The sequence below is a fragment of the Diabrotica virgifera genome, chromosome 8, assembly GCF_917563875.1.
Source record: "Diabrotica virgifera virgifera chromosome 8, PGI_DIABVI_V3a".
NCBI lineage: Eukaryota > Metazoa > Arthropoda > Insecta > Coleoptera > Chrysomelidae > Diabrotica > Diabrotica virgifera.
This window is the reverse complement of record NC_065450.1, coordinates 25,518,153-25,543,050: the sequence shown is the minus strand read 5'-3', so window position 1 is coordinate 25,543,050 and position 24,898 is coordinate 25,518,153. Positions and strand designations below refer to the sequence as shown.

General features: G+C 32.1%; 1 protein-coding gene across 5 annotated transcripts in view; it reads right to left on the bottom strand.

The window, feature by feature from the left end:
• The window catches only part of LOC114336268 (calcium-activated potassium channel slowpoke), a 663,340-nt gene that overhangs the window by 385,933 nt on the left and 252,509 nt on the right, over positions 1-24,898 (bottom strand). For all 5 annotated transcript variants that reach the window (XM_050659851.1, XM_050659850.1, XM_050659854.1 and 2 more), the window contains one exon: positions 6,776-6,867. In XM_050659851.1, coding sequence (XP_050515808.1) covers positions 6,776-6,867 — 92 coding nt within the window. The remainder of the gene's footprint in view (positions 1-6,775; positions 6,868-24,898) is intronic.

The window sequence follows — 24,898 nt, the reverse complement described above, 5'->3', positions numbered from 1 at the left end:
GCGCTTCTTAGCTGGTGTTTCTAGGAACATCATCTAAGAGCGAACGTCGCCTTTTGCTTTATTATAATTATTACTGTTTGTCTAGTTTGTATTTTTTTGAAAAAAAGCAATAAAGTCATTATTATTAAAGACAACCAAATGCAACGATGACAGTAAAATTCTCGCGTTAGAGATTCCATAGTAAATCACGAGGGAAAACCAGGAAAAAACCTCGTGATACTATCCCGACATCGTAAGTATTTGGTCTTACATCTTAAGATGTCGGGATAGTATCACGAGGTTTTTTCCTGGTTTTCCCTCGTGATTTACTATGGAATCTCTAACGCGAGAATTTTACTGTCATCGTTGCATTTGGTTGTCTTTTTAAAGACAGATCACATGCTATGATTTTTTTGCGACGGATATTCTTGAGTTGGGATTGATTTCATGTAATCGAATGAACTATCTTTTAGTAAAGTCGTCCCAGGAACGCAACTCATAAATATTGGCGATATCATTTTAAGGTCTTCTACTTTAAAATGTATAATATACGTCTGAATTGCCAATATAAATGAGTCAGATTAAATAAATTATTAGAAGAATTTTTTTACTTAGCAACAACATTTTTGTTTATTTTAGTAGTATTTTGTATTTTGACAACGAAACCCGATTTGGGCTTCGAAACGTTAATAAATTCATTTTTTAGTAAAATTGTGGCTTATTTCCCATAGAAAATACTTAATTATAAAAATGCCACAAGGAAATAGCTTCAGAACAACATAAAGTAGTAAGAGGCAAAAAAGTTTTAAAAACAGTGTGTTTAACTAATGGTGTCACAAAAATAATTTAATTGAAACGTACACAAAAGTTTGGGTAGGTTTAAAGGAACAAAACCCCCATACAATTTTTATGAGGTGCACAAATTTCACTTTAATGTTTTTTAAAGATGTTGCTGCCATAAGAATGCCACATGTCCATTTTAAATAAAAAATATCTAGGAGTTTTCGATATATGAAAAAAAATCGATTTTCATTTTGTAACTTCAAAGGGCTGTAACTTTTTTTTGTTGTGCACTATTGTATATATGTAAGTTAGGTTCAATCAATCTATTTTTGACCCCAGAATCTGTGGTATAATTTATGACCAATCTTTTCGGGACACCCTGTATAGTAAAATACATACTAAAGACATGACAACACAAAAGACGAATTTAAATAAGTATAGTTATAAATTTTCTTTTAAAAGGCATAACATAATGTTACGGCGATAGTAAAAGAAGCAACGTAACTAATTAATTCTTAATCCTTCTCAATCAATCAACGTTGTCAAATTCTTGCAATATACTGCCAAATGTTAAAAGTAGCATACCTACTGTTAATAAATGTCTTGACTTTATTCATTTATACAAGTAGTGTCAGCTCGTCTAATGGTGAGTACAAGGTATTTCAAAATATAGCAAAACATTCTCATTTCTCAAAACGTGTAAAAATGTGAACAACTCGTATTCTGAAACACCATGCCTTTTAAGTGAATCGTGTGTTATCAGAAATTTTTCTATTATAGTGTTCAAAAAAATCTAAAATTCTATGACTAAGTATTATTTACAATCTTAAGTGAGAGCCTATTCACAGCCTGGCCACGCACCCTCCGGTGGCACCTGATGCACCATGCAAACCACTGACTAGCGCTGGTTCCTAAGAATTGTTTGAACCAAATGCTTCCCGCCAGTATCCAGCAGAAAAATAATTTCACCTTACTTCTAATTTTAGCTATTTTACATAGTTTATTCGATAAAAAATAGTACAGTTACATTAGTACCCAATTCGTTGATTAGGCACTAATACAGCGTAAAAGTAGTGACGTAATATTGGTAATCAAGTAGGTACATAAAATAATTTTTCTGCTGTAGACTGGTAGCAATTCAAACAATACCTCGAAACGTTCATAGTTACAGTTATATCCAGTAACTACTAAATAGCAGGAGCACAACACTTAAACTGAAAAGGACATCAAGAGGGATAGAATCAGAGCGTGCAGGAAAATGGTATGTATGAAGAGCTTTTATATATTTATAGTTAACATTTTGGAAAAGACGAAAATACATCTCTTAGTAACATATGCCTCAATTCAAAATCTATTTTGGTGTACGGATCAATAATCCCTAGACAAATAATATGGACAAAAATTCCCCACAAATTGTTCCTGGACAAAAGTTCCCCAGACAAGAAATCTCCACAAAATTCCTCACAAATAATCTTCACAAATAATCCTCGAACAAAGAATCTCCACAAACATTGCCTGCCAAATAATTCCCACAAATTAGTTTGGACAAAATATCCTCACAAAAAAAATTTGGACAAAAAACCTTGAAGAAATATTTGCTGCCGAATAGTCCTCAAAAGTTTTCTTGTGCACTCAATCGACGCAATCGCCCTGAAACCACTTTTCGGCACAAAGATAATGCATTTTTGGTAACCAGTTTGGATACCAGTTTAAATAGGAAATTGGAATTCGAAATTTGGTAATCGAAATTACAATTCATGCTTAATATTAATTGCTAATCATTATTTTCGTGCCGAAAAGCGGTTTCATGGCGACTGCTATACTCTCATGCACTGAGAGTGAAAAACATTTGCGTCAATTGCGTTCACGGGAAAACTTTTGAGAACTATTTGGCAGCAAATATTTCTTGGGGATATTTTGTCCGTAATTTTTTGTGTGATTTTGTCCAAAAAAATTTGTGGGGATTATTTGACCGGAACTTTTTGTGGGGATTTTTTATCCGGGGATTATGTGTCTGGGGATTTATTGTGGGTATTTTTTGTCTGGGGATTTTTTGTCCAGGAATAATTTGTGAGGTTTTTTCCGGGATTATTTGTCCAGGGATTATTTGTCCTAGGTTCCTATTTTTACACTTTCTATTTTAATAACTTCAAAATATTTTTCAGTAAAATAGTTATTACAGTAAAATTGTTATTAAAGGATATAAATATACTATTTTTTATTTAAATGGGACACTTAATCATACAACTACTTTTTAATTGTTTTAAAATAATTTTAGTACTACTTTGTTTAAAATGCTAATTAAAGTGTTCAAATGCACTGAAAATAACTCTCTCTGGTGCATCTACTTCTAACTAGTGGTTATCAACAAATTAAAATCAATTTTTTATTTAATCCACAAACTACTAGATGGAGTAACTTTATGTAATAAGTTTTAAAAAACTTTTTAAAGACTAATATAGGTGCGAGATATATTAAACTTAATAATAAATAGAAAACTTATTTTCCTACGACTCAGCAAAAACTTCGGTTATAAATAGACTTTCGGATCAATATTTAAATATTAATAAAATCGCAAAGGTTCAAAGTGTCACAAACAAGATAAATATGGCATATAAAACATGAAATAAAAAACATAAGTAATGAATCACTAAATAATTAATTAATTATTTAAAGATTCATTGCTACAGAGGCCACGGAAAAATATAGAGTGGTGATTTGGAGTAACATGTCTAGAAAATTGGATGATTATTTCCAAAATGATAGAAAAAGACACTATAGGTAGAATCATTGATGGAATATCCGAATATCGGATATTTAATCAACAGTAGAATATATAGTAGAAAGACATTATAGAACCGACCAGAGAGCCAAGAGGAACAGGGGAGGAAACGCCTGGGCCACTTCACTATGAATGATCTACTAATCTAGTGGATCGATGGCTCAAACCCTGGCCAGAGGAAAAAAGGCTAACGTAGTAGTGTAAAATCCTAAATGGATATGCTACTTGGAACAGAAGAGGCTGGTGTATCGAATCAACCTATAGAGGAGCAGTACAGCAAGAGAGAGATGCTTGCGGCTAGGTGTTCTCACTTCCTAGTTCCTATAGGACGAGCGTGTATGCTTAAAAAACAGGATATATAACCGTCAAAGTTGTTCTTAAAACTCTTTACCACAAAGCTCGTAGTTTGTTATCTGATGAGGTTCTACAAGACAGTTTTGAGTTCTTAACTGGGTTAACAATTTTGAGGCAACAATTACTGGGTAACTTAAAGACCATCTATCGGCCAAGTTCTCTGCATTTTCGCAGAGATGATAATTTTACAGAGATGATATCTGAGTTAGAATTATCTAATTAGAACACCTGTGACAACTCTAAGTTCAGTTTTCTGAACTTCTTTATTTCTTCTTTTTTTATTAGTACGGAAAATCTTGTAATCTTTTTCTTCTTCTTCTTCTTCTTGTGCCACTCCTATCGGAGATTGGAAATCATCAAGGCTATCCTGATCTTCTCTATCTTTTTCTTGCACATGTTTAAATTGCAGGTTTTTGGTATGCTTGTTATCAGAAATTGCTTTATTAGAATCCATGGTAAAGTCATTTTGCTGTATTTACAAATTTTATTAAAAGGCTAATAGCAATTCCAATATATACAAACTCACGAGTTGTAGACTTGAGAATTATACTTGCTTAAATGTGTATTGGTAAGTTCTGGTTCAGTACTGGCATGATTAGTTTCAGGTTCTAGAATAATATCTGGGTATAGGTAAATTACACAAGAAACAAGTGTGAATATATGATGCATATTTTACAATAGGAAATAAATAACAAAAGATAAATATATTTGCTATTTTTATTACGAATGGAGTAGATTAAAAGTACTATACAATACTTGGGTCATGTGTTCAGAGGTGAAAGATATGAATTACTTCAAATAATAATTTTGTTTGGGACAAAATATCAGCAGGACGATGACAAAACTCGTGGTTGAAAGACCAGCGGAGATAGTTTGACCACAAATCCGCAGAAATCTTACAGTTGCCATTTAATCGCCAACCTTGGAAAGTAGATGGTGCAATAAGAAGAATATTAAAAGTAATAGAAAAAAAGTTATATGGTGCTTACATTTATAAAGGACTGACTTGCATCCACCACGATATATATCTACGTATTGTTAAGATTATGGCAAATAAACAGAGTTGTTAAGAGACCATGGTTCAGGAAAAAAGTAATAACAATATGTGAAGTTGATATATTCTTTCATGTAATCCACAAACTACCAAACAATCCTACAATGTATATCAAATTTTTAAAATTGGAGTTTTTTCTACCATTTTATTCTTGATTTTATTAATCATTTACAATTGACCCAATTCTACGAATAACATTGACAGAATTTAAGACGAAAACTAAAAAAAGTTGCTTAAATTAGTTTATGTATTCTTGTTAGATTTGTTAACTTAAAAATATGTAGAAACGTTGATATTTATAAACAGAAAACAAAAGTGTCCTTTCCTTGAGCCAAATTTGGAAGCTATCCTTTGGAAAAAAATTCTAAGTTGGGCATTTTTTGTACAATTTATCCAGCCTCACTTTTTCCTTAATCATCTTCACGAAGTCATTTGTCAGTTGACTCTACTCACTCGCAAATTCCAGTTATAATTCCATATTATTATGGCCTATTTATTTTTTTTCTTAAATGTTCTAATCAAGAATTTTGGCTTTTATGGTTTAATTTAGTTATTCAATATACATTCAGGCACATTTTTAGCAAAATAAGTTATGTAAAGGAACGAAATCAAATAACAAACATGCATAGATGCTTAAAATTGTTTAAAATAAAAGTCAACATCAAAATGGTTAAAATAAGTTGAAAAAAAAACGAAAGTTGTAACGGTTTTTTGCCACGTTTTAATTCTCTTCAAATATTTTTTGTAATAACTACAGATATTGTAAACTTATTTATTTGGCATTTATATTTATACCAGCAGCCCGAAGCTATTTTCTTAAATTTAGCTTAAATGCCTCGACAACTAAGGCCATTGGCATGGTGCGATTGATTTCGTAGTACGATCAGATGTAATGTGTAGTGTGTGTCTTGAGTAAATGTCTTGTTACTTTGTAAAGTCGACTTCATTGTCTTTACAAAGAGACGCTAATTGTATCCGAATGTCTGTGGTCCCTCCGGTGAGTACCGATTGAAACTATTTGTAAAATCCAATTTTTTTTAATTTAAAAATAATTAAATCGTCAGTTAGTCAAATCCGTCAAATAAAATATTTCCTTGTTAAATGTATGGTTTTATTTTAAAAACAGAAACAAATATAGACTTAAAGATGTGGATTATTGCTTGTTTCGAATATTGGACCAATAATTCACATATAAGACAGGTATTTAAAAGTTAAGGAGAGTTAAACGTTTACAAAACTTTGGGTTTTATAATTATTGTTCTCCACATAAACTTTAATTATGAATTGAATAAAATGTTGACCTTCTTTTTTGTTTAGTTTGCTATGCTCTTATTCAATCAACATTATATTTAAAATAACGGTTTAAAAATATTTTGAAGCTCACATACCAATTGCATTATAGATTTCTAAATTTCTAGTAGTTTGTAGGTTAAACAACGGCAAGCTAGAAATGAGAGATAAATCAAAATGCTTAAGTTCTTTTTAAATGTAAACTCTCTATTTTTCATAATAGAAAACAGTTTCTACCAAATTAAATTATATATTGAAACATGCTTTGCAAGACTGTGTCACACCAAAAGAAAAAACAGTATTTTCCTTGTCAATTCAGTTTGTAATAGTTTTGTTATTTAGGTAAGTTAGTTACATTCAAGCTTTTTAAAGGAGGCAATTTGACAACTATACAAAAAGCACAATAAAACATTTAGAGAGAAGTATTTTCAAAAGAAATTGATCCCATCCCGTATTCTACAGTTACAATGTATGGTCTAACCAATAAAATGGTTCACTTCTTTTATGCAAACAAAATCACTATACTATCTCACCTTCGACCTCTCTCGTTCTTCAAGGTTCCACCATATTTTGGTCTAGTCCCAATCAAGTCAATTATTTCTGGGATACAACTGGCGAATATCGCCTAGAGATTCCGAAAAAATAAAAGTCAAATATTTCGAAAAACCTTCCAGCTAATGTGATATAATCGTGTCTTGCTTTCATATTAAACATCGAACTTTTGATAACGTTTTGTTCAAAATTGCAAAGAATATAAATTATGTACAAATTAATGCTATTATACTTACAGTTAGTGTAAGTTTGGGAAAGTATGCAGCATTTATTTAAATACTTTCTTTAATATTTAACATATGACTCAAATTATTTGATTTTGATTCATCATTATTTGGTCCTTCGAGCCGGATAATGATAAATTAATGATTACCCGACACGAAGAAACACATAATGATGAATAAAATCAAATAATGTGGAATCAGTGTATTATGTTTAAAAGAAGTAGTACGCCTAATATGGAGTAGCAAGACACAATCATGGTTTTGATATATTAAACAAACTTTTCTTCAGCTGTATTTCTCGGGAAGAAACGGAAAGAGGAAGGAAATGCTGGGAGAAAGGAAACCACAATTTAAATTAAAATTTTAAATTCAGTTAAGTCCAATTGAGGAGCCTTATACGCAAAAACATCTTACAAATTTTCGAATGAATTTAGTATTTCCAATTTGTCCTTGTTAATGTTGAAATTTCTTGTAATCCTGCACTCGATATGACCGCACCGTGAGTGGCACTAGCAGGCTGTGCAGGCAGTTGTTTAAGGTGCTACTAGAAATTTCTACTAGTCGAACTAGATTAAAACTAGGCGCAAAAGTAGTAGTCCAAATCCACAAAAATATAATCATCTTTTTAGCGAATTTAAAACAGAAAAGATTTTATAGCACCATTATTAGCATCGTTTCAGTTTTTAGGAGAAATTATTGTTTCTCTGACAGTTTTAATTAAGACATATCAAATTCGTGTTTTTATTTATTAATTTTATTTGTAATTCACAAAATTCTTACGTTAGGAAAATAAGTTTTATACAACAAAAAATTTTACATTTAGTCCTGCATCCCACGTACCAAAAATAATTTTATTAATAGCAAGCTGAAAATTTGTTAACAGCCTAACGGTGTCGAGGTACAGCTTAACGGACAAACTTTGATGTATGGAAACACTGGAAGAGGAAAAGCTTTAATTGTGGAACGTGATAAAGGTGTCATCCTGACAAGTTTATTTAATTATTGTGAAAACTAGCACTTTTAAGCTTCTTCAATAGCCAACGTTATACAGGGTGTCCCGAAAAGATTGGTCATAAATTATACCACAGATTCTGGGGTCAAAAATAGGTTGATTGAACCTCACTTTTGTGTGCACTATATACAATAATGCACACAAAAAAAGTTACAGCCCTTTGAAGTTACAAAATGAAAATCGATTTTTTTTCATATATCGAAAACTCTTTTAGATTTTTTATTGAAAACGGACATGTGGCATTCTTATTGCAGCAACATTTTAAAAAAAAGTTAAAGTGAAATTTGTGCACCCCATAAAAATTTTATATCGGTTTTGTTCCTTTAAACCCCCCCAAACTTTTGTGTACGTTCCAATTAAACTATTATTGTGGCACCATTAGTTAAACACAATGTTTTTAAAACTTTTTTGCCTTTTAGTACTTTTTCGATAAGCCAGTGTTTATCGACATATTTTGAATATTTATCGAATCCACCACATATTTGTATATGGTAAGTACGATTATAGAGACCTGTTAATAATCTGAAAATTTATTTATAATTTACATTTTTAGGTATATTTTGAAAAAGAAGCCACATCTGGACAAAGGTGACTGGTCAAAAAAAGACTAAGAGGCAAAAAAGTTTTAAAAACACTGTGTTTAACTAATGGTACCACAATAATAGTTTAATTGGAACGTACACAAACATTTGGGGGGTTTAAAGGAACAAAACCCCCATAAAAATTTTATGTAAATATGTTAAAAAAGAAGCCGCATCTCGATAAAAACTGGCTTATCGAAAAAATACTAGGAAGCAAAAAGTTTTAAAAACGTTGTGTTTAACTAATGGTACCACAATAATGAATTAATTGAAACATACACAAAAGTTTGGGGGGTTTAAGGGAACAAAACCCCCATAAAATTTTTATGGGGTGGACAAACTTCACCATAATTTTGTTTTAAGATGTACCTGCGATATTAATGATACATGTCCATTTTCAATAAAAAACCTCTAATAGTTTTCGATATATTGAAACAAAGTGATTTTCATTTTGTAACTTCAAAGGGCGGTAACTTTTTTCTGAGCACATTTGTACTAAGGTAAGCTAGGTTCAATCGAACTACTTTTGACCCCAGAATGTGTGGTATAATTTATGACCAATATTTTCGAGACACCCTGTATAATGTATGAAAATATGTTTGTTCAACAAGAAAGTTGGCATTTTACCAAGTCCGACACGTGGAATATGTCAAATTATAGGAATTATGTTGGTGATAACTAGACCTATCACTTTGGTTTTTGTATGTGGGTTTAATAAATGGGTAAAAAAATCAATTGGAAGACCGATCCGACAAAATTCTTGGGACGTTTTCGTAGACCGACATTTCGTAATCAGAATTTTGTCTATATCTTACGGGTTTCGAACGTCGGAGTACGAAAACTTCCTATTAATTTTGTCGGACAGAACTTCTAATTGATTCGTTAACCTTTCATTAATAGTACCATTCTTTCACGGTTTTTGCTGTAAATTTTAAAGAACCGCTTGGATTGACATGAAATTTGGCAAACGCATAGCTAACATGTCAAAGAAAAAAAGTGATATGGTGCCGATGTGTGCTTTTGCCATGGGGGTGAGTTTTACCCCATCTCGGGGGTGAAAAAATAAATGTCCAAGTTAAGTCCCGAAATGGAAAAACTGACTAATTTTAAGCTTTGTTCTATAGAGATTTTTCACCAAATCAATACTTTTTGAGTTATTTGCAAGTGAATATGTTCATTTTTCGACAAAATAACTACATTTTTAGACGGTTTTTCGCAAATAACTCAAAACGTAAGCATTTTGTCGAAAAAAATATTCTTAACAAAACTATAGCCTATAAAAAAGTTGAATAAACAGTATATACATATATTATGTCTCTATACCTAGCAAAAGCAGAGTTATAGCTAATGAAAAATAGGTTCATATTCGAAAAATTCCAAATAGAATAATTCAGTGTAAAATATCCAAATAACGAAGCATTCTTAAGGAAAACACATTACAACTTTTTTAAAGTGTTTAAGAAAAGCTTTATTTCTGTTTTTATAAAAAAATAGCATCAAATATAAGCAAGTTACGCTCAAAATAAAGTTGGTCCTTTTGATTTGGCAAAAATAAAATCAGGAAGATCACCCCCCCCCCCCCAATTAGCAACTTAAATGAAATTAATCGTTAACGCTTCACAAGTTAATTTACTTATATTATTTTTATATGAACTGTTAGTTTCATCGATTCAAAGTAACGTTCAAAAAAATTGTTTTTAAAGTAAAATTTTTAAAAATTTTAATTTTGAAAAAAAAATGGTTTATTTCAAAATAACTTAAAAATTGTTAGAGATACCAAAAAATTTAAACAATAAAAAAAGTCGGCTTTACTTTTTTGAATATTTTGTATTTTTTTGTTTTTCTCTAAGACAAAAATTGGTTAAGATTCGGTGTTTCTAAATTTGCATACACTCGTGATAAGTGACTCGTTCAAGCCCTTTTAACTACAGATGTTTTAAAAATAAGGACTTTGAACCGACGTAACCTACAGATCATATGACCAATACATACGCGAGTAAAAAACTTGTGAAGTGGTAGCAATTAAGTTCAATTGATATACTAATTAGGGGGTGATTTTCCCGATTTATTACCAAAAAAAAGGACCAACTTTATTTTGAGCGTAACTGATTTACTTTTGATGCTAAATTTTTTTTTAAATCAAAAATAAGCTTTTTTAAACTTTTTAAAAAAGTTAAAATGAGTTTTCCTTAAAAAAGTGCTTCGTTTTTGGTTATGGCACGTTAAAATATTCGATTTGGAATTTGACGAATATAAACTTATTTTTCATTAGCTATATCTTTGCTTCTACTATGTATAGTGACCTAATATACACCATGCTTTTCACTTTTTTACGTGCTATATTTTTGATAAGAATTTTGTTTTTTCGACCAAATACTTACATTTTAAGTTATTTGCGAAAAACCATCTGAAAACGTGGTTAGTTTGTAGAAAAATTAACATATTCACTCCCAAATAACTCGAAAAATATTAGCATAGTGAAAAAACTTTATAGAACAAAAGTTGCTTAGAATTAGTCATTTTATCCATTTTCGTACGTATTTCGAACATATATTTTTCACTTCTAAAAGGGGGTGAAACTCACCCCTAGGGAAAAAGCACACATCGGCACAATATCACTTGTTAGCTATGTGTATACTAAATTTCATGTCAATCCAAGCGGTTCTTTAAAATCTAGAGGTTTTGCAATATGTTACCTTTAAAGAACATACTATAAACTCTCATGCAAAAATCAGATTACCAGTTATCACCTGTCAAATAATTTACCTACTGTTATCAGTTAAGCACAGATTGTAAATAAAACATTTTCAAAAAAAAAACGTTCAAAAAAGTTATCATTAACATAATTCCTGTCATTTGATATGTTCTACGTGTCGGACATTGTTAAAATGACCAACATTTTGGTTGGACAAACATTTTTTTCATATATAATTATCACGTTGGCTATTGAATAAATTAAAAAAAACTTCCAATCATAAACTTGTCAGGATGACACGTTTATCACGTTCCACAATTAAAACTTTACCTGTTCCTATGTTCCTATACATCAAAGTTTGTCCGACTCGACACTCTTGAACTATGAACAAATTTTCAGCTTGCTAGTAATCATTTTTTTGTATGCTGGATCCAGGACTAATTGCAATGTAACGGATGGGTTATTAACTTGTGATAACACAACTGTATTCATATAATTTAAATTATTAGATATAAACCAAGTCACTGTATGTTTTTAATAAAATTGTTATTTTTCACGATATCGGTTATCCATAAGGTTCTTTTTATTCTTCGCACGAAGTGGCTTAAGGGGGCACGTGCGAAAATCATTTCTTCGCATCGACCACGCCAGAATAACTAGAGGACGCAAAGAGATAAGTTGTGATGCATAATTTATTTGTATTGAATCTTAAGGGTAGGTACCAAAGAAACTTCAAAATGCTACGTATAGCGACAGGATGTTTTTATACCGGGTGAATTATAATTATTGGGAGATTGACTAGAATCAAGTTATTTGAACCGAGATATGCCCTTTACGTTAGACATGCCTTAATAAAATGTTACGGTGACAAAATATACAGTGTGTCCCAAAAGTAACGTATTAAATTCATAATGCTTTTTTCTGAGAGAGTTTGGAAAAAAAACAAAAATGGTTGAGTTTTATGTTCAAATTGTAATATTTTTGCTTATTTTTCGGTTATATTTATCGAAATTATCGTCATCGAATTTTGTTTTGTTAAATAGGAAACCCTATATTTAATCAAATAAATGAATAGTCCTATTAGATACCAATTTAACAGTATAGCTTTTAGCTATCTTTCTTTAATTACTTTATGAAATTAGACCAAACTGCAAGTACTATAATCAGACAATTTTATGTAAGTGGTATAGCCAGAGATTTGCTTAGATCAGGGAGGCTGATGACAATGAGGGCCCAGAATACTATGTTGAGTTGTTCTTGAAAAACCTCAGGCCTCCGTTTGGTCTTCAGGTAACAACTCTAAATTGTGAAAATCGGTAGCTTACTCCAAAATGACAATTAGTATCCCTTCACAATCAATATTTTGCTTGAACTGTGGGAAACCGTGTAAAACGATTGCAAATTTGATTGAAAGAGTAAAAAACGGTACCCTGTTTTCCGATGAAGCAACATGTTGTTTACACAGAACTAACATGTATTTGGAGCCTAGAAAATTTAAATTAGTTTCAAGAAAGATGACGAACACCATTACAAAACTGAAGACAGTCACACCACTAAATAAATTAAAGTAGAAGCGAGAATGTAGATCTTAACGAATAGACCAAAGCCAGATACTAATGAACGAACTGCTGAAATACGGCGATCAGGAACTCACTAATTGTCTCACAACATTGTTTAACAAAATCTTGGACAGAACAGTACCACAAGATTGGTACACCAGTACAGTACAACCAGTTTCACTTTGGAAAACCAGCTGGCAAGCGTCCACATAGATAGCTGACAGTCTACCTGTCTAGAAATACTTCAACGTAGGAAATAACAGATCGACAGATCTACACCATGTATAAAAAGAAGAAGAAGTTTCAAGAAAATATTACAAATGCTACAAAAAGTTAATGTTTGGGCTGGGATTGTACATAATGTATATGATAGTGGGCCCGTATTTTTTTTTCAAATTCAATAGGCGAAAATTTTTCAAATCGATTTTTTTAGAAAATGGTGTATCCTACCGACTTAAAGCAAGAGTACTTTTCTAGAATACGTCAAAATTTAATAATCCATTATGAGAAATATTTAAAAGTTAAAGACAACAAAATAACCGTTGCCCTACCCAAAACAGACGCTTATAACCAGTATTAGAAACTCGCAATTGATAAAAATCAGTTTATCTCTGAATGATAAATAATATTCACACCTGATTTAGTTTTTCTAAATAGAAGCGTTCTGGTGGTATTTAAAAAAACTAATTAAAAGAAGCCCTCTTCAAAGAGCTCTAGCTATCTTAGCAAGCATTTTCGGCCTAGGTGATTTGGGTTATAACTTAAGATTTTGTGCCTTAATCTACAGTTAAAACATTTCCAATTATTAATACAACATCTTGCTTAGGTTGTTTTCTTTTGCATAATAATACCAGTATTTCTCTAGTATTATTCTCTTAGTCCATAGGGTCCTATTAAAATTTAATTTTCGAAGTTATTGCAGAGAACATCAATTGAATTCAATACTTATATTATTTATATACATCAACATTAATAATACATAGTATTCCAAGATGTCTCTCCGAGCATATAAATATCTGACACTGCTCCAGTTACTAATTTTAGATGGCAATTAGCGATTTTCTGACATATAAAAACAGGTGACACGTTCCTCTGAATAATATTTTGTATCCGTAAAAACAAATTAATAATTCGGAATTCATAGACTTGATAGTGAAAGTTGTAGACATGTCTACAAAAAATACGTTGAAATTGTGCCAAGAGATGTTAAAATTAGGGATATTATATAAATGAAAGGTAAATGTGACAAAGGAATGATAATGCAATCGAATTAATATAAAATGAAAATTTTATACTGTAGACGCTAATAATAAAGTTAAGTATATTCAAATGGGAAATAAGCCACAATTTTACCTAAAAATGATTTTATTAACGTTTCGACGCCCAAGTCGGGTGTCGTTGTCAAAATACAAAATAATATTAAATAAACAAAAATGTTGTTGCTTAGTAAAAAATTCTTCTAATAATTTATTTAATCTGACTCATTTATATCGGCAATTCAGACATGTATTATACATTTTAAAGTAGACGACTTTAAAATGATATTGCCAATATTGATGAGTTGCGTTCCTGGGACGACTTTACTAAAAGATAGTTCATTCGATTACATGAAATCAATCCCAACTCAAGAATATCCGTCACAAAAAATCATAGCATGTGATCTGTCTTTAAAAAGACAACCAAATGCAACGGTGGCACTGAAATTCTCGCGTTAGAGATTCCATAGTAAATCACGAGGGAAAACCAGGAAAAACCTCGTGATACTATCCCGACATCGTAAGTATTTGGGTTTACATTTAGTTTACTCTCAAAACTAATACCAAATTCTGACTTGATATTTTAAAGTCGTCTACTTTAAAATGTATAATACGTGTCTGAATTGCCGATATAAATGAGTCAGATTAAATAAATTATTAGAAAAATTTTTTACTAAGCAACAACATTTTTATTTATTTAGTATTATTTTGTATTTTGATTTTGACAACGACACCCGACTTGGGCGTCGAAACGTTAATAAAATCATTTTTAGGTAAAATTGTGGCTTATTTCCCATTTGAATATACTTGATTATAAAAATGCCACAAGAAAATAGCTTCAGAACAATAATAAAGTTTTCTCGGTAGGTATACGGTGTATAAAAATTTACGAAAGACTTGAATTTAATAAAACACACTGTTTTTTTTAGATTTTAACCCTTAAGTACTAACATCTGAAATCAATGACGCAAACACTAACTAACCGCCTGACAGACAGGTTTAACATTTTACTGGTAATTTTTGTTTTTGTTAAATATTTTAATGCAAAAAAATATCTCGGTGACTTACTGAAGGTATTGATTATCTAAAAAACACAACAACTAGTCTAGTTTTTCTGTATTTATTAAAATAAAACAATTATAACAAGAATGGAACGATTGTTTGTGTACCTTTTTACCCCTGAAAAAAAGTGTGATAAAAATTAAACAAATTAAAGAATCATAATAAAAATTTATAATCGAGTTAAACAAAGAGTAAGAAAAATGAAAATAAAAAGGTTATTAAAAAATGTTAAAACAAAAAAAAACTGACAGGTACTATAGTTACTACAGTATAGCAATAGTAATCAGTGGCAATATTTTCATCACAAATTGATTCCACTTCGCTTATGTCGTCTTCTACCTCATCAAACCATTTCAATAGAGTTTCCTCAGGGTCTTTATTCCCTTATTTGATGTTTTTTGACGAACTGGGGTAGATTATGTGTAATGACGAACTGGGCACAAACATTAACACCCGTCTATTAGACGGAAATCACACTTTGATCCTAAATACAAATACTACTAAAGAACAACCCAACTTAAAAAGTCATAAACGGGTGACCTTCAAAATTTTCTAGGAAGGGAAATATCCCACTTTCGACAAGCGATGCTGTCTGAGAGACCGGGTGTTAGTACTTAAGGGTTAATTTTTTATTGAATCATAAAGTACATAGATTATGGTATGGAATATCACATCAGGCAAATGGTTTCCGCGAATTTACTGTCATATACGCACTCTTTTGTCGAAATTTTCGATTACTATTTTGGATAAATGTATCTGAATTTCGTGTCATCATCATCATTCTCTTTGCCTTATCCCTATGCCGGGTCCGCTTCCCTAATTGCATTTCTCCACACAATTCTATCTTGGGTCATAGCAATATTAATTTCCTTTACCAGCATGTCCTATCTTATCGTCTCCCCCAGGTCTTCTTTGGTCTTCCTCTCCTACTCCTTCCAGGAACCTGCACTTCAGCTATTCTTTTTATTGGGTGATTAACGTCTCGACATTGAACATGACCAAACCATCTTAACCTATGCTCTCTCATTTTGGCATCAATTGGTGCCACACCTAGACACCTATACTCATTTCTAATTTTATCCTTCTTTGTTACTCAACTCATCCATCTAAGCATTCTGATTTCCGCCACATGCATTCGCTGTTCCTCTTTATTTTTCACTGCCCAACATTCAGTTCCGTACATAATAGCCGATCTTATGGCTGTTTTATAGAATTTTCCCTTCAGCTTCATTGAAATTTTTCTGTTACACAACACACCACTCGCTTCTTTTCACTTCATCCATCCAGCTCTAATTCTACTGCATGCATCTCCATCTATTTCTCCATTACTCTGTAATACCGATCCTAGGTACTTAAAACTATTGCTTTTCACAATCATTTCACCATCCAAAGATACCATTTTATTTGTAGTAACTACATCTTTAAATGAACATTCCATATACTCTGTTTTTGTCCTAATAAGTTTTAAACCTTTTTCCTCCAGAGCTTGTCTCCACTTTTCCAGTTTTTGTTCTAAGTCTCTTTCACTATTTCCTATTAACACTACATCATCAGCATATATTAGGCACCATGGAATGCTACCCTGTAGTTTCGCTGTTATCTGGTCCAAAACTAATTAGAATAAATAAGGACTAAGCACCGAGCCATGGTACAATCCTACTTTCACCTGAAATTTATCAGTGTCTACCACACCTGTCCTAACACTAGTCGTTACTCCCTTATACACTATGTGTGGCTAAGTAGTTTTATAGCCCTGTAGTTTGTACATTGTTCTATTTCTCCCTTGTTTTTGCAGACAGGAACTAATATACTGCTTCTCCATTCGTCTGGCATTTGTCCAACTTCCATAATTCTATTAAATAGACCTGCTACCCAACTTATTCCTGTCTCTCCCAATGCTCTCCATACTTCCCCAGGAGTATCATCTGGTCCGACTACTTTTCCTTTCTTTATTTTTTGAAGCGCTTGAGCCACTTCCTCGTTTGTTATTCTGGTAACCATTGCTATTACTGTCTGCGTTAACTCCACAGGCTGCCTGTCAAATTATTCATTTAATAAACTGTCAAAATACTTTCTCCATCTCTTTTTGACATCCTTTTCGTGAATTAGTATTTTATTATTTTCATCTCGGATATATCTAATCTGATTAAAATCTCTTGCTTTTTTTGCTCTCTGTTTGGCTATTTTATATATCTTTGCTTCGCCTTCCCTGGTATCAAGTTGATCGTATAGGTTTGAATACGCTTCTGCTTTAGCTTTTGCTACTGCTACTTTCACTTTCTTTTTGGCCACCATATAGTTTTGAAGATCAATGTCCGATCTGGTTTCTTGCCACTTTTTATATAATTTTCCCTTCTCTTTTATTTTTCCTTGTACTTCATTTGACCACCACCAAGTCTCTTTATCCTCAAACTTCTTTCCTGACGTTTTCCCAAGTATTTCAATAGCCGTCTCTGTAATAATATTGGCCATTTTTCTCCAAATTGTGTTAGGATTTCCTTTCATGTTCTAATATATTTTTTCTACTATTCTTTCCCTGAATAGACCTTCTTTCTCATCTACTAGCATCCACCACTTGATTTTTTGTGGTCCTCTCCGATATTTTTGTTTAGTTTCGCTTTTTACTTCGATGTCCAGAACAAGCAGCTTATGTTGTTGGCTTACTGTCTCACTAGCTATTACCTTGCAGTCCTTTTATTCACGGATGTCTTTTTTCCTTATCATGAAGTAGTCTATTTGGGATTGATGTTGTTCACTTTTGTAGGTAATAAGTTGAGTTTCTCTCTTTTTAAAGAATGTGTTAACAATCGCCATATCCAATGCTGTTACTTATTCAAGCATGTCATCTCCAGCTTAATTTCTAGTTCCAAAGCCTAATCCCTATGTATTGTTTTATATCCTGTCTTGGCTTGGGCCACATGTGCATTGAAATCACCTCCTATTATACTTCCTATATAACTTTCTCTATATATGGATTTCGTTTATATAGGGTTAAACCTCCTCCTACAATGCACAGGTTATTATAGGCTTATTGGCATAGACCGTTGACTTCAGATAACCATATAAAAATAAATCTAATTGTATTAAGTCACAAGATCTAGGGGGCCAATGCTGATCACCGAAACGAGAGATTGCACGTACAGGAAAACTCGTATGGGGTAATTGAATTTTGTTTTACGGCCTATATGGCATGTGGCATCATCTTGTTGAAACCACATGTCGTCCATATTAATATCATCCAATTTAGGCAGCAAAATCTCTTATCATGTTGCGATATCGAGCACCAGTAAGAGTCACTGTTTATCCTTTTTTTATTCAAAAAAGCCATCAAGCTGAAAATATGCTTCATGGCTTAGGATGATTTTGCTCGAAAAATCAGCATCTACTTGTTGATGTTCAGTAATCCATTGAACGAACTCCAGTCGCTGTACATGGTCATTAGACTTCAGTTTTTGTGTCAGTTCAACTTTGTAAGCATGTAAGCATGGATATCTAAATATCTCAGTGAGCAAGACTGATTGAAATAGAAGATGCTCCTTAGCATGGACAGCATTTGGTCGATTACAAACAGTATTTAAATCAAACTTACCCATTGCTTTAAAGGAAAAAACCTTCGATCAATACGTATTTCCAGTTCTGACATATAGAACTAAACCTTGGGCTCTTGACAACAGCGTGGTCAACAAACTTTAAGTGGCTCCGAGAGCTATGGAACAGAGAATACTCAACATTAAGCTTAGCGATATCAAATTCAATGAAAAGGTAAAAAGACGATGGAAAGTAACAGATGTGATCCAGAAAATTGTCATATTAAAATATAACTGGGCAGGACACATCGGAAGAATGGAAGACAATCGTTGCGGACGAAGCGAATCCTCGAAAGGCGACCAAGGGCAAGCAAAAGAAGTAGATGCAGACCTCAAACAAGATGGACTAAATACATCAAGCGAATAGCTGGCCATGAATGGATGCAAAAAACAGAAAACAGATATGAATGGACACACCTAACGGAGACTGTCCGACGATTGATGGAATATAGATGACGATGATGATACGCTGTAGAAAGCTTCTTGAAATTTGTAATTCTTATCCACGATGCCGGATTGATGTTCCTCGACCTTCACCAACACTCTCACGCACTGCTCAATATTGACATTTGAGCAGCTTGTTTTTGGACGACCTGTATGTTTATCGTCACCAATTGATCCAGTTTCGCTGGATAATTTCCGAATTTTTCAATTAATCACTCTCTTTACAGTTGAAAATTTCATTATTTTTAAAATAATATTCAAGAATGTAAATTTGTTGTTCTTTGGTTTAACGCTTCGTTTTTACTAATTTTAAAATGTCAACTGTCAAACTATATCGTTGTTGGTCACACTATAGTGTACAGATAGTGGCAAATTCGAATCTTTCGTGAATTTTGGTACACCTTTTATGTACGTGAAACCTAGAAACAAATAAGAAATAATAAAAAAATTTTGGGAACTAAATTAATGTGTGTTACTATTAAATGTAAATACTGATAAAAATTAGATTTAGCTTGGTTGTAGGAATTCTGCTTTTTGGGTTTGTGAAATAGGAAATGTTCAAAAGAATTTAGTTTTAATGGATTATTCGATTTAAAAACAAATGTTAACATGGCTCTAGTGCGAAGACTTGCTATTTTTAATTAATTATAGAGCTGCAATAAATTACAATTTTAATTTAGAAAATTAGCGATACAACTGGTAGAAATGCATTCTCGGTAGTTTGGGTTTAAGATAACTAGAAATAACTAGACAAAAAGCAAAAATACCAAAGTTTATCACTGGATCAAACCTGTTGACTTGCAGTCTTCGATCACGTCTTATGGTGTTATTAACCTTAAAAAATAGGGGGTGACTGAATTAGTATCAAGAAGTAAGCCAGTGAGCTCGGGAATATAATGATATTATTTTCAGTGCTGAGTTTCGATATTAGTCATGGTACACGCTGGAAGAAGTTAAAAGTTAAAATCTGGATAAATTTGACTTAGCCCACACCTATATGATATTGACACCTTAAAATTATTAAGTCTTTAAGAGATTTTGAAAACGGACACTAGACTCTTCAGATTCAGAGACCAGAAAACTTTAGCCCCAACAGTTTCTCAGTAGTTGTGAAACCGCAAGAGTCTTCTCGAGTACCTTCAGCTTACTGTACAAATCCGCCGTTCTGCCTTCAACAGATTACCCCGATTTCTAGTCTCAACTATAAATCTTATGCACCTTCGATCTTAGCATCTGAATGCATATCTGCCACTCGCTTTCCGAGTTGACTGTAAGATCTTGCATAGCAGGCGGGATTCGAACGTTGGGTTAACCAAATAACTGATAGACCCACACCTACTTAGGGAATTAGGGATTCCAATGAACTGTCAGTGGTGGCCGGTGGATGGCTAAACTGACATGGCCATAGACATAGTTAAGGGGGGTGGTCATGGCGTATCTAATGTTTACATTGAATATTGACAAATTTGTAAAGAATATTCTGTTTGGTTTTGTTTTTTTGTTAATTGTGTAGCGAAATTTGTGAAATTGTGATAGCAAAGTAAATATGAAGTGGTTTAAACATTGGATACGCCTATGGATGACAGTTTCGCCATCCAGCAGCCATATTATATCACGTGATTTGGAATGCTTAATTGTGTTAACATGAATGATTTGACAAAACAACGCCTTCCATATGGTAAGCCTATTGGGGTATCGTCGCTATGAATTCCGTTTGAGAAAACACAGGCTATGTGATGGTAATGTTGCTCATATTTAAAATAAGGTATTTAGAGTCATTCAGGAAGAAGAATATGCGGTGGCATCTGTGAAAACCGTATTTTGATGGGAAGGCACAGGGCACAGTTATTTATAATAAGATATTTGATTAAAAAAATTAAAACAAATTAAAATAGATATTTGGTGGTTAACACGTGATATCTCTCATAAAAACTGAAAGATGGACAGGTTATCTAGAAGGATTGCAGCTAAATAACCCTCCTGGAGGAATCGTTATGCCACATTCTGGGAGAAGTAAACGGAGAGGTAGATCAACCACTTACACGAATAGTGTAGATGAAGATGCTAAAAAATAGGTGCAGCAATCTGACAACAGTTGGCAATGGCTGACTGACGAAATATACTTGGAAAGGTGTACTACAATAATCTAGCGCCAATGATGATGATGATACCTTAAAATACTTGAGATAGAGTGACATCAATCATAAATTGTACCAAAAAAAAATTATGATACGTATTGAAGTAATATGTACACCATTTATTAAACTTAAAAGATTTATATTATGGAAATGTAAGATTAAAGTTACGCTAAAGGATGCTTTGGTACTACATGGTGTGGACACAAAACCAACTTATTTTATCTTATGTTAATAGGACAGTCTTACATTTTGGCGTTAAAGGAGCATCCAACGAAAATCATAAATTAGTACAGGATCCGATATAAGGTTGATTTGCACCGATCTGTTTAATGGATAAAAATTATTGGATATGTAATTTAGCATAACAATTACAAAAAACAAGGGTTAAAAAATGACATTTTTTATGAATTTTTAAAAAACATTTTCGACCCAGGCAGATATTATTTCAGATTTTTTGGATTACAGTCGAACCCGCTTATTAGAATACCTGTTAAAGGAATATCTCGGTTTAAGGAATAAGATTTTGAGGTCTCGAAACGCTTCTATTAGCTACCAATGATCGGTTATTAGAATATCCCGATTATAGGAATATTTTTGCTTGGCACGAAGGCTATTCCAATAAGCGGTTTCGACTGTATTTTAAACAAAAAAGGTCTTTTGTGATTTGTCTCTAAATTTGATGGTTTTCGAGTTATAAACAATTTAAAACTGATAACAGAACGAAAAACACAAGTAAAAAATATCATTATTGTAATCATCAAGTTCATAAATTAAGTTCAAACCTTTTTCTATTAGGGCTCGATAAGAATTTTAGCCATGTTTTATTCTAAGACATATTTTTTTAATTGTTAATGAGAAAGATTTGTTATGGGGAGACGGGCATTAACAACTAAAAAACAATGTTTCAGAAAGAAATAAGTCCAAAAGACTTATGAACAATTCATAAAATAAGGTTTGAACTTGAATTTAGGTGTGTACTTAATCTCGAAAATGATATTTTATACTTATATGTTTTGGAGCCTTGCAAATCGTCATCTTTCGTTTTTTTTTTCAGTTTTAATTGTTTATAACTAGAAAACGACCAACTTGAGAGCAAAATTACAAAAGACCTTTTTTGTTTAGAATGACCTAAAATATCTGAAGTAATAATTTTCCGGGTCGATTTTTTTAATTTATAAACAAAATGTCATTTTTTAATTTAATTAATTTTTAGTTAGAACAAGATTAGATCGGGCACCCCTTGTTTTTGTAATTGTTAACATGCTAAATTACATATCCAATAATTTTTATCCATTAAACAGATCGGCGCAAATCGACCTTATATCGTATCTTAGACTAAATGAAAAGAGGGTCGTATAAATGAAATCGTTAAAATAATTAGAAAAATAGCAATAACCAGAACTAATATTAACTATCAAATGGTGATACCTTGAATATTTAGGATATGTGACGAGATAACAAAGATGCTCAATATTATAACTAATTTTGAAGGGAAAAATCGATGAAAGAAGTCGAAATGTGCGTTATGTGCGAAGATAAAGAATAGTCAGAATACAGAGCTATCGCCAATAATATTCGTATAGCCATATTGGTTAGCATCCCTTGATAGAAGAAGCAATTTAAAGGAGAAAACAACGATTTCTAAAATTGAGAAAGTATATACAAAAGTAAAAAATCTATTGCAGGAGTCACTTTAATACATTAGCGCGGATGCCGAAATTAGATCTTTATTTTAATAAATTTTATTTTTTTTATTTTCTTATTATCGACATAGACGTACATAAGTTGGTTATGCCAATTGTTACAAAAGTGTAATCAAGTCAAAAATGTTAGAACAAGAAATATAAAAGTCTACATCTAATAAAACTGATTATTTGTGCTTTAAGAATTATTAATAATATATTAATATCGGTGTATAAAAATTGGTGTAAGCAATAAGCAATAAGATTGTTGAAAAAAGTACGGTAAGATTCTTCTGAATTTTTATAAAATATTTAACCCTGTTAGATAGTAAAACCCGTAAGTTTTCAAAAGTTAATTTTTAGTTCAAAGATGCTTTAAAATATAATAAAACGTTGAAGCATAGGATTTGGATTTCTACTGTACATTGTGTATGCTGCAATAAATGTTCATGGGAAAGGTCAGTTGCTTCATGCATATTAAGTAGATTTAGCTCATTTAATCTATTTTTCAGAACAAGTCAATATTTCTGATGCTAAAACACGCAAACAAAAAAGAACACAGAACACTTTTTGTGTATTGAGTCACGAAAGTGGGTATCGGTTCGATTGTAGTAAAAATAGCCAAACAAAATACAAATAAATATAGTTTTATTGAATTTGAATTTGTATGCGTGTGTGTATGGTAACATATACCGGACTTTACTTAATAATTTATTATATGACGAACGTTTTGTATATTTTAAATTTAAATGTATTAAAATAACTTAAAACACTTTGATAAAATGTGTATCTATTGAAAGTGCTTACTAATAATGAGTTGGTGATTTGTATAGACTACGTCAGCCAACAATATCGACTCAATATAAACAAAAACTTGCAAATATTGTTAGCAAGGAAAAGATAACAGAAGGTCAACTCTATATCAACCAAACCCCAGTAAAAGGAGTGACGCACTACAACTAGGGAAAAGAGCACAGATTGGAAAAGCTAGATCCAACTTCAACCGAATGGCGCCTTCTTCAAGAGTCACGTCTACGTACTCAATGCTATATCTTTTCTACCCTTTCTTATGGCGTTGAATCGTGGATCTTGAATGAAGATATGTGCAGAAGATTAAACTTGGAGGTCCCATGGAATGACCGAGACCACGGGAAACATCCTCAGAGACGTCAAAAGAATGAAGAATAACTGAGGGGTACCTACCACATGATATCTCGAAAAATACTTCGGATATATTATGTAAAATGAATCTATCTATGGTCTCCTACAAGCCAACCTGCAAGGAAAAAGGTTTAGAAAGCGAGGTCTAGGAAGGTAAAGAACATCCTGGTTGAAGAACCTTAGACCCTGGTTTAACATAACATATAAATAACATATAAGATTGTCATGATGATTGCCAAAATTCGTCACGGAGAGACACATGAAGTAGAAGAACGGAGACGATGTAGACTAGCTAACAGGAAAATTTTCAAAAAAAATAGGAAAAATGAGTTCTGAAGCTATTTCCTTGTGGCATTTTTATAATTACGTATTTTTTATGGGAAATAAGCCACAATTTTACTAAAAAATGAATTTATTAACGTTTCGAAGCCCAAATCGGGTTTCGTTGTCAAAATACAAAATACTATTGTATATATGTCAAATATTATATATACAGGGTGTCCCGAAAAGATTGGTCATAAATTATACCACAGATTCTGGGGTCAAAAATAGGTTGATTGAACCTCACTTACCTATATACAATAGTGCACACAAAAAAAGTTACAGCCCTTTGAAATTACAAAATGAAAATCGATTTTTTTTCATATATCGAAAACTCTCAGAGATTTTTTATTGAAAATTGACATGTGGCATTTTTACGACA